This window comes from Augochlora pura, chromosome 2 (assembly GCF_028453695.1).
Source record: "Augochlora pura isolate Apur16 chromosome 2, APUR_v2.2.1, whole genome shotgun sequence".
Taxonomy (NCBI): Eukaryota; Metazoa; Arthropoda; class Insecta; order Hymenoptera; family Halictidae; genus Augochlora; species Augochlora pura.
Window position 1 is genome coordinate 9,629,967 of NC_135773.1, and position 16,352 is coordinate 9,646,318.

A 16,352-nucleotide genomic window follows, 5' to 3' on the forward strand; every position below is an offset into this window, starting at 1 on the left:
AGCCTGCTCATGTGGATAAAGGTAAAAGTAGAACAACCTTCGAAGAATTTTGTAGAATTTGCCAATGATTAAATCTACCTTCATTCGAGCCGCCTCGTCGCCACGGTATTCAACCTTTGTCGATTTCAGATCTATTTGGTGTAACAGTACGTGAAGAAAATTGTGAAGAATGTTGAAATTTATCGCGCCGACCTAGATGTGAAGGGAAACGACGCATCTACTTAAAAATGTCTCTCATCTACTCATTTTACTATAGCATTAATGAACCAAAACGGTTTGAACAAGTCTTTTCTTTACTTCCGGTGTTCCCAGCGCGAGATCCAACATTTGAGGCAACGAGACTTGCAGACTGGCGACATCTTTCGCGGCAGGAGGTGACGCAGGTTTTGCGACTTTCGCCGACATCTTCCGTTATTAAAAAATTTTCTGAAATATATGTACAAAAAGCATAATAACCATTTGCGTGCACTTTCTATAGTTGTGACAGTAAACGTCATTTGAACATATCAGTCCGTGAAGAATAATATTCCTTCTTTGTTTCATAGCCAGCGCTATTGGTGGAGACTTACCGATTGTTCGCTACGATTTAGAACTTTTCTTAATCATCCTACCATGAAGCGCAATCTTCCAATTTGAGACCTCAAATGTTTAAAACTTCTCACAGAAACATACTATGAAATTTATTCAAGGTATTCCCTAAATATTGAATCATTTTTCATGAGTTACCGGTCGAGATTTATCGACTTTCGATATGTTTTCAAATTTTTGAAAATTTTAAATTAACCTTTTATAAAGTGTGATTTTCCAGTTCTAATTTAAGCTCTGAAAAATACAAAAATTCTCATAGAAACATCATATTTTTAAATTTGTTCGAAGTATTTCCTGAGAAATTTTCTCCAGGTATCGGTCGAGATTTTTCGATTCCTCGTTATGTTTTCTCGAATTGTCATATCCCTTTTCATTTCGCCCCATCCCTTTTTTGGTTTGACTCCGCACCTTCTACTTTTGTTACATTTCATGCTCTCTTTCTACGGTCGTGGCAATACTGTCTCACTAATAAATCGTTAACCAATCAGAGTAAAGAAAATTTCTATATTAACCCTCTTTAACGGATTGAGCTGTGGCCTGGTGTTCTGCAAGAATAGAATTCATTACTGTATATGTGACGCAATAATAACAATTTTTTATGTAATATTTAATCCATGTAATTATATATATATATACATACACATTTATTACATGATATTTTTATCCGTATTATTTTTAAAATATTGCCACGCTTTCCTTCATTTAATTTTTTCGCACAGAGGGCAGTATTCCTTGTAACTAATAGAGTCTGCCGTCAATCTAAGAGTTAATCAATGATTTAGTGAGGTTAAGGTATGTATAATACATACATGCATTCATATGGAACAGTTTTGTTTAGTATTGTTTTGTGTCACACGTAAAGTGAATTGTGTGATCTAAAGTCTAAGGTTTAGATTTTATGACATAAAACATTTCAAGTGTAACTCCAAAATTCAACTGAACGAATTGATATTATTTTTCATTGAATCTATATTTTATAAAAAAACGATACAATGTCTTATATGTTATCACATCTTCATAATGGATGGCAAGTAGATCAAGCAATACTTTCCGAAGAGGATCGAGTAGTTGTAAGTTTTGTTAAATTCTATTAAAAATTTTGCTCATGTATGGATACTTATATTCGACTAATTTACGATTTACTCTCTATTGATGTTTGTTTAGGTTATTAGATTTGGTCATGATTGGGATCCAATGTGTATGAAAATGGACGAAGTTCTATATAACATTGCAGAAAAGGTTAAAAATTTCGCTGTCATTTATTTAGTTGATATTACACAAGTACCTGACTTTAACAAAATGTAAGTTTCAGAAATTAAGCCTTTGAGAACGAATGTCAATATAGCAATGACATCAGGACTGCGTATCTTATTCTAGAAGTTGCAAACATAGAATTTTATTACATATATAACAGAAGATCAAGATAAATTCTTCATTTTTTTAATTTTTCAAGTCTTTACTATTCATAAAATAGTATTTACATAATCTAGTAACTTAAAAAGTAATTATTCTAGTCTATAGTTTATAGCAATACTCTTGAAATAATTATAAATTTTTCTGTTTACAGGTATGAATTGTACGATCCTTGTACAGTTATGTTTTTCTTTAGAAACAAGCATATAATGATTGATTTGGGAACAGGAAATAATAATAAAATAAATTGGACACTGGAAGATAAACAAGAAATGATTGATATTATTGAAACAGTGTATAGGGGTGCCAGAAAAGGTAGAGGTTTAGTTGTTTCACCCAAAGATTATTCAACGAAATATCGTTACTAATTTGTTGAAGTAACAGAGTTTGATAGAGATATTTATTTCTATCACGTGTCAATGAACGAATGTGGTAAATGAATTTCCTCTGATAAGTGACAATATGTTGTGAGTATAAATAAATATAACTTTATATAATGTATAAAAAGCACTTTATATTTTGTTGCGTTCGTATTCACTTTGAACTGAAATTTTCATTTCAAATTATGAATAGTTTTTCATTCAGGCTATTTAAAATTCTTGCATGTTTTACTTAAAATATGTATTAAGTATAGAGTTACTAATTATAAATTGTATTATTAACTTGACAGAAGTAATCATCTGATCTAAACATTATAATACCAATTGAATTTAAATGGTGATAAATTAAATAAGTAGGGTATATGTAGTATTTTAAAAAAATTTATAAATTTTTGATATTATTTATAAAAATATACTATACGAACACTACTTAAATTCCAATCTAATGCATTGAACTACTCAAATACGTAAATTAAATATACTGTACGTGATAACTAGCAAATATTATCAGACACAAAACAATCTATAGATATTAAATGGTCCAAACTCAAATGATAAAATTGTTAATTTCTTTATGAATATGTTGTACATTTTATGTTGTTATTGATAAATATTCTAATTTTGTGATTCAAAATAATTACTATGGAATAATATTGTACAAAACAGTATAAATATTTAAATAAAACTCATTCACAATGAATTGTTACACATTGCAATATTATTGACTAGATTTGATCTTGAATTTGTTTTCATTTTTGACTTCCTAGATGTATTTTCATCTAATGGGTCCATGGGTGGAGGTTTATCTGTTAAAAAGGATTAATTTTATGAAATCTACATTTAACTAAATAAAAATGCATTTCATTTAACATAGCAAACTTACAAGATTTTAAGCAGTACGGATTTTTTAAAACTTGCTTTATACAATTATATATATAAGCATACTGACTCTGAAACATTACATTAGAATTAGTATATAATCTCTATTAATATAAGGGTAAAATATTTTGCGCTTTTTACCTCTTTTTGTACCATATTTAGTCTATGATGCCTCAGCCTGTATACAGTTCCAAATACATCTAACTTTCTATTATCTCGTAAATGTTGCAAAAGTATATCTACTGCTATTAAAGTACCAGTTCTACCAATTCCTGCACTATAGAAAAATAGTTTAATTTCATGAAATTTAAATAATTATAACCTTTTTTAATATTTTTACCTGCAATGAATGACAATGTATCCTTTATTAGCCAGAAGATTACGACGCATAACTTGGCAGAAATGAATCATAGGATCAAAATCTTCTGGAACATCATGATCTGGCCAATCTTTAAAATGTAAGTGTATTATATGTCGTTTTTTATTTTCCTGTAATATATTATTTGTAATCAGAATAATTCAAAATACAAATATATTTTGTAGTACATATAAAATGCTTACCTTTTGTAACACTAATGTCCTTTGCGTATAAGATCTATAATCTAGTTCACTTATACACTTTATAGTCATATTTTCATATCTAAAAGTTTCCCTGATTGTTGGAAAATACTGATAACATTTTTCCTAAAAAAGAAAATTTATTTTATATCCTATCCACACATATGTCTATTATATCATGACCTGTACTCTACCTTGCCCTTTTCAATTAATTGAGTTAACATAACAATAATGTTAATGTTATATTGTTCCATCATTCTCCAAAAATCAAATGTTGTTTCTTCCTTCGGGCCTTGACAAGCTATATATTCATCTTCTCCTGTATAACCCTAAAATATTATCAATAAAATATAAGTAGAGCATATTTATTATAGTCCCTCAATATTTTGATGTACTTACTCTTATGAAGGATGCATTGATATAGTCAGTATTAGGATCATTATCGATTACTTCTAATTTCACTCTTGAAAAGTCATCTAGAAATAGGAGATAGATTTAATAAGATTTGTTCTATCTAGTTACAACATGATTATTATAATATAAATTCATACATGGCAAAATGTCAGAGTATCTGTTTTTCTTTTTATTAGCTTGCAAGCAGGCATTATTTGTTGGCATTTGTAAATCCAAGCTAAGAGTTTGAAGCAATTGAAATTCATTACTTAATTTTCCTGGATTGTCAATAAGTTGTTGACAATGAGCTATAAACTTTTTCTTTGAGAAAGGTATGGGAACTGGTGAACTGGACATGTCAGAATGTAGAAATCTTCGAAATATTCTAAAACATGTTTTGATTATATCAGCAAGTTATTCTCACATTTCTGTTATATAAGAAACATTAACAGAAAGGTTACTATTATAGATCAATATATTTAACAAAAATTCATCAATTCGATACAAATTGATTGTAAATACAATGTAAATATTGAAATAGTACACAAATTTTATGATAAGACAAAATGAAAATTCATGTTTTATAGACATAAGATCATAATTATATGGTAATCTATTTGCTATTACTTTATGATAAAATAACTTCTTTTAACATTCAATATTACCACATATATTGAACACAGCAATGAAAAATGTGTTACTACATGACTAAGTAAGTTTGATGACTACTGTACATAATGCAATGCCTATTTTAATATGTGCAGTTGACATCTACATTTAGTGACCTTGTTGTTTCTAACTATAGTGTTCTTCTGAGTCACAAGCAATATATTGATTATTTCACACTAATGTTGAACTTATTTCTTTAAATGTATATACACCTGTACTAATAGTTTATTTTACATTATAACAGTGTTAATTATTGTAATTTAAAAAAGAGTTTCGTTCAAAAAGTATAATATTTAATAAAGTAAATGTTACATATATGTAAAACCATAATAAATTTGAATCATGTATAAATATATTTAAAAATTTATAATAGTATATTAGTTTATATTTTAAAAACAAATTTTTATCATAACAAGAAACATTTTAACGTAAGTAAAACTTATGTCATACTTACATTTGAGGTGAACATTTGCGTATTAATAGCATCATTGTTGTCAAAATACCTAAAAATAAAATACCAAAAACAACTCCGCTAACAAGTCCAATGTTTATTTCTGCATCTAGAATGAAATAAAACAGTTAATTGAGAGAAAATGTTTGAAATAATATGTAAAGTACATACTAGTCTTTACTACAAATACAGTAGATTCGGTATAACAGCAACGACTAAATGCTCTCATTCTAACATGATACCATGTATTTGGTTTAAGTGGTCCATTACAATAAACTCGTTTGTTATTATTAGAAGAAATATATTCACAATTTGTATCTTCCCCAAGCGTATATTTTACAGCTTTTACTTCACCATAATCAGCTACCGCGTCAGCTACAGAAAAATATAAATATTCAACTATATAGGTATCTTTGAATAAAATCATAAATTTATTTGTATATGTATCACCTACGATAAGGGTTCCAATTTGCTCTAGTGGCTTGATAAGGTACCGTAAAATCTTTTTCCTTGGCTTCTTCCCAAGAAGATATGTTTGGCCATTTACAATTTGTAATATTATATTTACCACTTGATGCAATATTATAATCAATTCTTGATACCATAATAGCATAGTAAATAATGTCTCCATTTGTATCAGGAAATAATGGCAGTAAAAGTGTGGCTGTTGTTGTAGATCTTCGTGCTTTAGATGGATCTAAAGTTATAGACTTTATATATTCTTCATCCGGTTCAGCAGGTACTGCAAAAGTATAAAATGTGTAAATTTAAACAAGTGTTTAATAAAATACAACATATGTTTAACATGACTCTATGGGAGCCTGCAACATATATTATATTAAAAAATTTATAAATAGATACATACTACCAGCTGGGAAAATAATAGTACTTCTTGTTGGTTTTCCTAAGTCTTGAACATTTTCGACTTTAGCAGATATTTCTACAGTATAATTATATTCTGCTCGTAATTCTTTTATGTTTATAACAAATATATCATTTTTTGTACTGTTACTTGGAACATAGATTTCATTTGAAAAAGTATGAGGTGTATGATTAACTCTAATTCCATATACGGACACGTTAAAATATTCTATTTTTCCATTTGGGGAACATGGATAACCCCATGTTAGGATAGTGTCCAAAATATCTGGATTATTTATATCAGAAGTAAGTGACAATGAAAAATTTGATACTACATCTGAAACTAAAATAATACAGCATAATAAAATTAAATATTTTTTAAATGTGCATAACATGATATAAAACAAATTTACTTGCTGGTAGAGTTTGAAACGTTAAATATTCGCTATAATTTCCCCAACCTGCATTTGTCTTTGCTCTAATTTTTACTTCATAATTCGTATATGGTACTGCTTTCACATAATGAAAAGAAAACGTAGATCCATTAAATAATTTTGTTTCTTCTTTCAACAAATTTTGACACCAATCTGGCACTGTAAAGCATTCTTTCAAATTAAATACAATTTCAAATTCCTGTAGATTTCCCGGCAAATATGTTGGTGATTGCCATACTATTTTGAACTGTGAATCTGTTACATCAATAACATTGAATGCAGGTATAGATGGCACTAAAAATAAAATATTATCTATGAGTCTACAATAGATTGTGTCTGTTATCGTTTTGTTTTTATCATCTGCTTTATTTTTAATGAGATATATTTAATGTAAACGGAATTAGAATTCAGCTAAATACTTACTATCTTCTAGTGTTGTTATATTTCTTACATCACTGTATCCACTCATTTCTGCTTCATTGACAACATATGCTGAACAAGAATATGTTGTATATGGACTAATTTGTTCAATTGTAGAATTTATAATAAGAAATTCATTCGGAATAGTAGAATTTATATATGTTGTTGTTGCACTTGCGTTTACAATATCATATCCATGGCCATTAGTTGCTACATAATAACATGTACTCTTTAAGTGAATTAACACACAATCACTACTGTTCTTCTTTATTTTCCACGAAAATAATATTTCATTTTTGGAAGCAAAATAATCTTCCATAGATAATATTGGTAGTGTTGGTACTACAAATAAAATTAATTGTCTTTAGAAATATGTTATACAGTAAGTTTATTGTTTAAAATATTTTGTTTAATAATTGCTGATATCCTTGCTTATATTATGATTTGTTTATCTAAAGAATATCAATTAATTTTTTTCGATTTAATTTCTTAAATTAATTTTTAATTACAGTATATCTTTATAGAAAGATGTCATAATTATTTTCAAATCCTGGAAGTACTTCAGTTTCATCAATGAGAACTAATAGAAACATGAAACACATTAAAGTAATAACTTATGTCTTTTAAAATCTAAGTATAATGTCTTTTATGTATAATTCTTTATTAGTTAACGAGTATTCTGCTATTATATTTATAGACACAATTAATACCAAAAATATTTTAATACTACGACAAAATGATACCTGTCGAATTGCACATCGTGTGTTCATTTTCTGTATTATTCAGCAAAATGAGTTCGTCATTTAATTCGTCTATCGAATTAAAAGAGTGTTCAAATTCATTGAAGTCGAGATTCTGCGCATCGAGATTTGATATGTTAGCACCGTTGCTATTCGGGTAATCATGCAACAGGTGCTCGCTTTTATCGAATTCCATTGTTTCCATCCAAACTAAATCGTTTGTTTCAAAAATTGTTGTTGTATATTCTGAGTCATCTGACGATGAAAGTTGTATTGGCTTGTTTGTTGTTTCATATTCTTCTAATTTAATCGAATTAGTTTCCGCTAATATATACAAAATTTGTATGGTGAAAATTAAGAATTGTAATTGTTTTCTCAATATCATGTTCTTTAGAAAACTGAAAACCAAAGTGAAAATATTGATTTAATACTTTTATATTAAATGAAAAATGCAAATCGCATGCAAACAGTTATTACAATGACGTATGAAAATTTTAATTAGCGCAAACCAAGTTGGTGACAGTTCAATCTATTTTACAAAAAAATAACTCTTACCACTTATTTTATTTGTTCTCGTCGCTATGAAAATCTTTTGAAAATTCTTCACTAATTTAATTTTAAAATCCTAAATAAGAACCTCAATAGAGCTAATTGAACAAGTTACAATCGCCACGGAAGATATGTTAATACTTCCACAATTTCAAATAATAAAGTTAAAATTTAGTATTTTTTGATGAAAGATAATTTAAAAAATTTGTACTTACATTCCGTGTCGACTGTACATTTTGTCTTCGTTCATTTCACAACATTTTTCTGAATGTTCAAAAATTGCAACGTGCATATACTTAATACTTACACACTATCGATATTAGTAAAAGAACAACTTTCCGTTATTTGAAGTCGATTACACTGTACAATAGATTGTAAACATGATACAAGACAGACAGAAGGTTTTGTTCGTCGAATGATTTCATAAGTATGATTGATATGTCATTAGCATGTCAATCATAATTCCATCGAGAATATTTTATTATGGGTCATTGTTACGGACTGTATCACTTAATTTTAACGAACAGAAACAGTGTTTTATTTTTGCACATTTTGTTCACTAACACATTATGATAACATTCTACACCATTATAGAAGACAATGTTAAAACCGTGGTACATTCCTGTTTCTTTGATAATCATTGACTGACCACTTACTGACAACTTTAGATTTACCCCCCTCCGGTCATTGATATCGCTGATAAGAATCTTTAGTTCATTGTACCCACCCTCGAGAGTGCACTCTGCGCTACTTTATTAAGCAAACACGACCATAATGTTTACTACTTACAGTTTCAACGCTACCTTTCAGCCCCATATACTTTTTAATTCTATTTTTTTATTCCTTTGTTTGAAAAATCTTCGGAACAATCGGTTGCCATAGACAACTCAAGGAAATTGATAAACTCATTTGTATTACACAGGTAGTTGTTATCGCGTGTATGTTTACTACATATTTTCCCTATCTCTAGTAATGATGACAAACAGTCTCGGTATTGTATTGAAAAAAATAGCAATACAATTTTTATTTTATATGCACCAATGAATAGATAAGTTATCATACTGTAGATAACGGTATAGATTTTTTTGTACATATATAGATATACTTATGTGTTTATAATTTATTAAGTGTTAATTATGATCTTTTTAAATGTTTCTCACATTACAATTTGAATTTTATGAGACCATAATATTTGTACTTACTCTTTTTTCACGACTCAGAGATCAGATCGTTGATAAAGTAACTACACTTTGTAATTGTCAATTTTATGATATCAAGATCGCATCACATTTGATTGTAAAACAGAACTAGAAAGGAATATATTCAGTTCTGCGACTGCAACGGAAGCTGCCTATGAGGCGAAATAGGAAACCATGTGTTCTTCGAAAGTGGAGTGTTCATCACAATTACCCCCCTCAAAAGTAGTCAAAAATAGAATCCGTATGACATCCCATTGCAGCACTCAAGAATATTTTTACTAGAAACTGAATTTCTTTTTTAATCTTTAAAATGGTTCTTTCGTATTACATTGAAACATGTATACACTACGTTAAAATAAACTTTTATGATTTGTTACATTCATTAGACCTCACCAAATAAAAAATTCTGTTCAACTTATTATAAAATAAATTAATTTTATTAGCATTATTTTAATATACAAATTATTAGGAACGACTATGAATTAATGTCCTCATTCATACTTCTTACATATAGTATTATATTATAAATATGTACACATATAACTAATATTTTTATATACAGTTATTATTTTTTTCCATAATTTAAAAACACATCAGGATGTTCGATATAAAAAATGTACAACGTCATTCATTTTGCGTTTTCTTTATTTGTTTAAAAGACTTCAGAAACTCGTACTAAATAAATTAGTACAGTCTTTGAGGAGGTCCCATGGAAGACTTTATATGAAGAGAGCGTACATTTTGCCAATGTTTCTTCAATAATGAAACCAAAAAGTTAATCGAAAGATGTACATTTTGCACCAGTTCATCTGGAGTCATTCCCACGTGTCCCACAGCAACCGACAAACACAATACCTGTAAAGAAATTAAAAATTATATTAAACCAACGTATTTGCGATTTTTTAATTTTTTGACTACAGCGTACTCTCAGACAGAACCATCGATACAAAGTAAAATTTTGGTAGATTGAGGGCGTATATACATACACTTTTCATAGTCAAAGGGTTAAAAACACTTGTATAACATAAACAATATCTATTAATATGTATTCTAATATAATATTTACCTTCTTCATCTGGAATTTGATCGTTGCTTTAACTTCGTCAATTTTTCCCACCATTGATTCTTGATGAGAAAGAAGACCAGGGAATTTACCAGCCTTGTTAAGACCAGGACCAAGAATACGAGGAATTTGCTTAATTAAAGATTCACTAGCCAGAAAAGCATCATATTTCTTAGCTGCAAGAAGATAGTTCAAATTTAATAATTGTCATAGAATAAACACAAGTACAAAATAAATTTCAAATGAATAATTGTCTCATCACGGATTGAGGTTCCTTGCAAAATTGCACAACGACCTCACCTAGTGAAGAATTTAATTTTCTTCTATTAGACGACCATAGCTACAAAAATAATGAACTAACTATGGTGCTTTTTAGAAGACAAGAAATGCCAATATATTGTATAGTAATGTATAGAATAATCAGATAATATAAATGAAAGAATTACCTAGTTTCTTTACAAGCTTCTTATTTTTGTTCAATTTCTTTAATGCTTCAGCATCCATATATGGAATATTGTTAGCTTTAGCTTCATCGCAATGTTGCTGGTCACCCAAAACACAAACTTGCATTTTTGGTCTTGGAATGTTCTTTAGCCTTTAACGAACAAAAAATTAGGTGGTCAATTTACCAATTTTATACAATTGTATCATATATATCTTTTGAAACATTTTATAAATAATCATTTGCATATTTTATATAGAAACGTGATATTGTAATACAAATTTTAAATTTAATAAACAAGTCGAATTTCTTTCGTAGACTTTAAGTAATTTGATATAGCTAAATTCTGATATTTTTCTTTCATACTAATACATATTTTCATGTAACAATTTATTAGTAAAGATATGTTAAAAGGATATTGAGGAAGATTATTTCTAAACTGTATTATCTTTCAACTTCAAAAATGTTATAAATGAACTTATCTATCAAAATCAATGTTCTCAGTTACATTTAAGTAATCCACATAACTGATTCAGATAATACATGCAATATGAATTAGCATCACTGAACATTGAGTCATATACTTGTATCAGTGAAATACTCAAGGTATTATATATTAACTTACCAGCAGGATCATAATTCATGATCCTGTAATTAAAATAACGGTACAATACCTCCCCAATTTATTTAAGACCCTGGGTGAAGGTCCGCCAGGTAAAACCCAGCTCCCTGACTACACATGAGGCAATCTTTTCGGGTTATTAGTTTAAAAAAAGAAAAAATGATTTACGAGTAAACATTAGACGCCGAAAAGAATCCTCAATTTCAGGTAGAAACATACTTGACGGTGCCTGAGAAACGTTTGTCCTTTTGTGGATCATAATTCTTCAAACCAATTTGGAGTTCAACTGTTTCCGAAAATTTCCTTTTCTTTTCTTGTGAAGTTTGAATTACGGTATTAACACACTCGTAGAGAGTATCACGTGATACCTTGGACCTATAAACCAACATACATGCGGTTAAATGAAATTACAATTAATACGATCACTAATATTTGAGCATAAATCCCACAGGATTTTTAAGGCATGATATATATTTCTGATTTTATTTAAACATTAAAATAAGTAGAATAGAATAGAAACGAGTACAAAACACGTGATCAAAAAATGCTAAAGAATACAAGAGCATCGTTCTAGATACTCGAACGTTAAAAAATACATTAATTTTCAATAAATATTAATGATTATGTTCACAACACATTCGGAAATAAACTTTTTGAACTATGAAAGTAATTTATAACATTGGATTGTTAAGATATAAAGAGATTCAGTACTTACGACATTCTCACGGCGAATGGAACCGGAGTGACTGTAGAAAAGAACCTACTCACTGTCCAACCGAAACCGGAAAGGAAAGTAAAACGTTGGCTTGGTCTTAAGCACTAGCTGATCGAAAATTGTGTGTTTGTAGATAGAAATACGTGTGGTTAATATCAGACCTCCAATCACTTTTGCGCGTTGGAACAAGTGGCGCCACAGAATTAAATTTTTTACTTTATTATTTTTACATATGTTTTTTATTAAAAGATTTAACGTAATATAATTTAACGCCTTTAAGAGGAATTTTAATCGTTTTTATTTCTTTTATTGGCACTAGTTATAAGCGGATCAGTATTGTAAGATTTGTTGAATTACTATTTCAGCGCCATTGGCGGTGGAGTAATGAACTTTTGGTAACTTGGTGTGAGTTCGTAAACTATATTAGGAATGCTCAATCGAAGACGGGAATGCAAGGCTATTGCCACAGCTACGCATGCGCCGTAACTCATGATTGGTGTAGTCATGCAATTTAACCACGCGCGACTACGCATGCGTGGGATATCTACTTGGTGAATATTGTAGTTATAAACAATAATTAAAATGGTAAGAAGGCTCTAGAGCCCTACAAAGGTGAGAAAGAGAAGCTTACGAGATGCAATGGCTTTAAGAATCTTAAGTATGTGTATGTGGTCTAGTATTTAACGCTGTCGGTAAGATAGAAAATGTACACAAGTAGCCCCATCTATGTCAGAATACTAAAAGTAACAACCTGTGGATACTTTTGGCCAACAGTTTGAACGTTTTGCCACTGTATGCAGTGGCGTTAGTCTTATTTTTTACTTGGCAGATGATGTGTATTGGATTTAAATTGTATTAAATGACTAAATGGTAAGCATTACCTGTTCTCGATGTTTGCATTAAATAATTTGCAGTAAATAAGCTTTCTTTGGCAGAAGAATCTCCTGAATATTTCTATATTTTCCGAATATTTATTTAACTTATGTTTAAATCAATACGAAACATCCCCTCAAAATCAAATCATTATTCTATTTTATGATTAAGTAAAAATGATAAAAATAATTCCTAGTATATATATTAATTAAATTTTATAAATTAGATGTTAATCACGCATTCCTTGCATTGTTCATTTCTATTGAATTTGCTTCTCTGAAATCGAAAATAATTCTTGCATCTATATTCATTTTCAAGAAGCTGTATCCTTTTTTCCAAAAATGGTAAAACAATGGGGCTTAGCAGGTTTTAAAGGGTAAAGTCTCCACTTTAACCCTTTCGCTCCGAACGACGGATATATCCGTCATCCACATAACAACTCGCGGAGCCGAACGCCGGATATATCCGACATCCACATGATCGCCCTCTGGGGACGAACGCCGGATATATCCGACATCCCGGTAAATTTTTGCTATTATGTTTTGTATTATGCATACTATGTTTTATTTTATTACTGCATATTATATATTATTTCTTCACTTTTTTCCATTGTTAATGAGACTTTTATTACCTATTAAATAACTTTATACCTTATGCAGAAATTATAAGTATATTGTTTTAAAGAAAAATCCCTTTTCTTCCCAAATACACTATCCACGCGCAATGTGCACAATTTCGGCGGGAGGTCCCGTTCACGAAAGGGTTAATAATGAATAGCTAATAAATTCAATTGGTTGCGAAACATGCAGAATTTAAATGGATTGGTTATATTTAATTGTTTTCAAACTAAATTTTACTATTGCAGTGTTTTGTCGGATTTTATCAAAATTGTATTTCTCGAACAATTTTAATATATGGAATAAAACACGAATAACAAATCACTGTAAAATACGTTATTTCCTTATAATATTAGAAGGAGATGCCACTCTATTACGTCAGCAACATCCTTTTTTTTTAGATATTGGATTAAATTGTTCATTCTGCTTATTATACAAACTGCGGATCTTGATGCATTTATGACATGTACAGATTTTTAAACTGCAAGAGGATGCATATATCAATAAGGTCTAATAGTATTTTCATTTCCTTTATAATGAGTAATTTTCTACACAGGTTAGAAATAAAAGTTAGAGTTAATGAATGCATTTTTTCAATTCTAACTGTTGTGAAATGGCGTACGAAAATGATAATCTGCACGAAGATCCGTAGTCTACGTATTATAGTTGTGTGGAAGGTGGATAAGCGGGAATAGGAAGAAGGTGTGAAAAGAAACTGCACTCCGTCTCATTTTTCTGTAATTTATAATTAATGGTAAAGTTTTCTTGTTTTATAGTAATCGAACAGTTATTAATAGCCTAATTAAATTCCGATTAATTTTATACAAACAAAAAAAATTGGGTGAGTTACACTCAACGGGGTAGCACGAACCCCTGTCACCTCGTTTGCGCACAGAAACGAAAGGAAAATAAAGAAAAAAAAAAAAATCGTAACTTCTGTTTCGTGTATCGTCGCCATTCGTCCATCGTATCACGCACCTCCGCGTTGCGATTTCTTTGCAACGCGCGTCATCACCGATGACAGAATAATCGAACTCGTTCTCATTTATTCCACTCCCGTTATATTTCGCTTCCCATCTATCCTGTCTATCCGTCCATCCATTCAATCATCCTCGTACATGCACTCTCCGCTGCTTCCCGCGCATTCCGTCGCATTGCTCTGGGATTTTGAACGTCGCGAAGCAGTCTAACGAAAGTCGAAACGCGATCGAAATTGAAGCGCGCCCCGTCATCGCATTCGAAACCGTTACAGTACACACACCGTAACTTGTACGTACACACGCAGGCGTATACCACACGCATACACTTTTCTGTATAAATAAAATATGTTCCATGGATAACGCGAAGTGTCATTTTGTGTACACGAAAAAGAATTAAACCGCAACCACGGCTCACCACGATCCATTCACGCTGGAGGTTCACCGCATCCGGTGCCTCCGTTTCTCCGTTCGCACTCCGCTTCCGCTTCCGCTTCCTTTCGTAATCAGTCTCACGCTCACCGTCCATGCACCGCCGCAATTATACTTCGTAATCGTAACGTAAATTTAATCTTCGAAAACTTAGAAACAAAAATGATTGGTAACCACCGTGTCGCGTCGGGTCCGCGGCGCAAGCCTCGCGTGTTTCCTTCTCGTTTCGACGAACGCAACCGCGCGCAAGGAGCGCGACCGATTTTCCCGTATTTCTGTCGACGGCGAGGATCGACAGGTATGATCGACGCGAGAGTTACGGGAGCCGACCGGAGCGAGAGATGTTCCGTGGAAATTCGTTTCGTCGCGCTCATTGAAAAGCCTCCTTTTTATTCTCACGGAAGAGAATCGCTTGTCGGATCGATCGGAATGGCGATCTTCGGTTCGAAACGCCGACGAGACGGTACGGACGTCTTTCCCTCCGGCTCGGTGTTCCCCGTGTCGAGAAGCAGAAATGCCCAATAAGATCGTCGATCTTTCGATCCCCTCGCCTATCGATGCTTAAATCCGAATTTTCATATTCGCGACGGAGAAGGAACTCGAATCGATCGGCGGGCGCCGCGTGAACGAGCGGATCTACAAGTCCGCGACTTGAACCTCCCGTCGTCTTGCTTACGTTCCCATCCGTGTGTACAATATACATTTATTTCATTTAATCATTTAATCATTTAATCGTTTAATTATTTATTTATTTAATCATTTATTTATTTATTTATTCATTTATTTATTTATTTAGATTTCTCCTCTTGTCCACGAAATTGGTGTCGCGTTGCGGGGCGACGAGTTCGGGGCTCACTTACGATCTAAACAATTACTCCTTAATATTACAAATATATATTTTGATCCACGTATATGTACGTGTACATATACATAGATATTAGACACATATATGTATACGCGTGTATATACATATATGCGTTCATTATATTTGTATGCGTATATATGGACGTACATATACTTTGTTTCATATTGAAAAAGATGAATGTACTCTTTCGATATCGATAAGAATAGTATCGA

At 30.8% G+C, this 16,352-nt stretch overlaps 3 protein-coding genes across 4 annotated transcripts; 1 reads left to right on the plus strand and 2 right to left on the minus strand.

Annotated features, from left to right (window-relative positions):
* The first annotated feature begins 1,374 nt into the window (after positions 1 to 1,374).
* Dim1 (thioredoxin-like protein Dim1) lies at positions 1,375 to 3,772 on the plus strand. Of its 2 annotated transcripts, XR_013495211.1 has the most exons (4): positions 1,375 to 1,658; positions 1,753 to 1,889; positions 2,156 to 2,468; positions 3,632 to 3,772. XR_013495211.1 is itself a non-coding variant. In XM_078195270.1 (3 exons), exons 1-3 carry the CDS (start codon positions 1,581 to 1,583, stop codon positions 2,367 to 2,369), a joined length of 429 nt encoding a protein of 142 aa, XP_078051396.1. In that variant the 5' UTR covers positions 1,375 to 1,580; the 3' UTR covers positions 2,370 to 3,081. The 2 variants fall into 2 exon arrangements, 1 of the variants encoding a protein (XP_078051396.1); XM_078195270.1 differs by lacking the exon at positions 3,632 to 3,772 and having other exon boundaries at positions 2,156 to 3,081.
* LOC144478239 (tyrosine-protein phosphatase 10D-like) lies at positions 2,961 to 7,982 on the minus strand. Its single transcript, XM_078195992.1, has 15 exons — positions 7,790 to 7,982; positions 7,050 to 7,118; positions 6,654 to 6,920; positions 6,197 to 6,535; positions 5,786 to 6,073; positions 5,503 to 5,706; positions 5,335 to 5,440; positions 4,370 to 4,596; positions 4,218 to 4,294; positions 4,013 to 4,147; positions 3,822 to 3,944; positions 3,601 to 3,749; positions 3,402 to 3,537; positions 3,265 to 3,331; positions 2,961 to 3,187 (listed from the first exon to the last, which is right to left on the minus strand). Exons 1-15 carry the CDS (start codon positions 7,980 to 7,982, stop codon positions 3,072 to 3,074), a joined length of 2,496 nt encoding a protein of 831 aa, XP_078052118.1. The 3' UTR covers positions 2,961 to 3,071.
* A 2,179-nt stretch (positions 7,983 to 10,161) lies between these two features.
* Positions 10,162 to 12,487, minus strand: Rpl10ab (ribosomal protein L10Ab). The gene is made up of 5 exons (XM_078195636.1): positions 12,377 to 12,487; positions 11,881 to 12,036; positions 11,044 to 11,192; positions 10,601 to 10,773; positions 10,162 to 10,389 (listed from the first exon to the last, which is right to left on the minus strand). The coding sequence occupies exons 1-5, from the start codon at positions 12,379 to 12,381 to the stop codon at positions 10,219 to 10,221; spliced, it is 654 nt and encodes a 217-aa protein (XP_078051762.1). The 5' UTR covers positions 12,382 to 12,487; the 3' UTR covers positions 10,162 to 10,218.
* Positions 12,488 to 16,352: the final 3,865 nt, after the last annotated feature.

What these genes read in the sequence shown, in the direction of transcription:
- Dim1 (XM_078195270.1), top strand. Translation starts at nt 1,581, where the DNA reads ATGTCTTATATGTTATCACATCTTCATAATGGATGGCAAGTAGATCAA. An exon ending in CCGAAGAGGATCGAGTAGTT is followed by an intron (nt 1,659 to 1,752) that starts GTAAGTTTTGTT and finishes ATGTTTGTTTAG; the next exon opens with GTTATTAGATTTGGTCATGA. An exon ending in GTACCTGACTTTAACAAAAT is followed by an intron (nt 1,890 to 2,155) that starts GTAAGTTTCAGA and finishes TTCTGTTTACAG; the next exon opens with GTATGAATTGTACGATCCTT.
- LOC144478239 (XM_078195992.1), bottom strand. Translation starts at nt 7,982, where the DNA reads ATGGAATTCGATAAAAGCGAGCACCTGTTGCATGATTACCCGAATAGC. An exon ending in TATAACAACACTAGAAGATA is followed by an intron (nt 6,921 to 7,049) that starts GTAAGTATTTAG and finishes TTTTATTTTTAG; the next exon opens with TGCCATCTATACCTGCATTC. An exon ending in TCAATGCATCCTTCATAAGA is followed by an intron (nt 4,148 to 4,217) that starts GTAAGTACATCA and finishes ATAATATTTTAG; the next exon opens with GGTTATACAGGAGAAGATGA.
- Rpl10ab (XM_078195636.1), bottom strand. An exon ending in CGTTTCTCAGGCACCGTCAA is followed by an intron (nt 11,193 to 11,880) that starts GTATGTTTCTAC and finishes TGTTCGTTAAAG; the next exon opens with GCTAAAGAACATTCCAAGAC. An exon ending in GAAGCTTGTAAAGAAACTAG is followed by an intron (nt 10,774 to 11,043) that starts GTAATTCTTTCA and finishes ATCTTCTTGCAG; the next exon opens with CTAAGAAATATGATGCTTTT.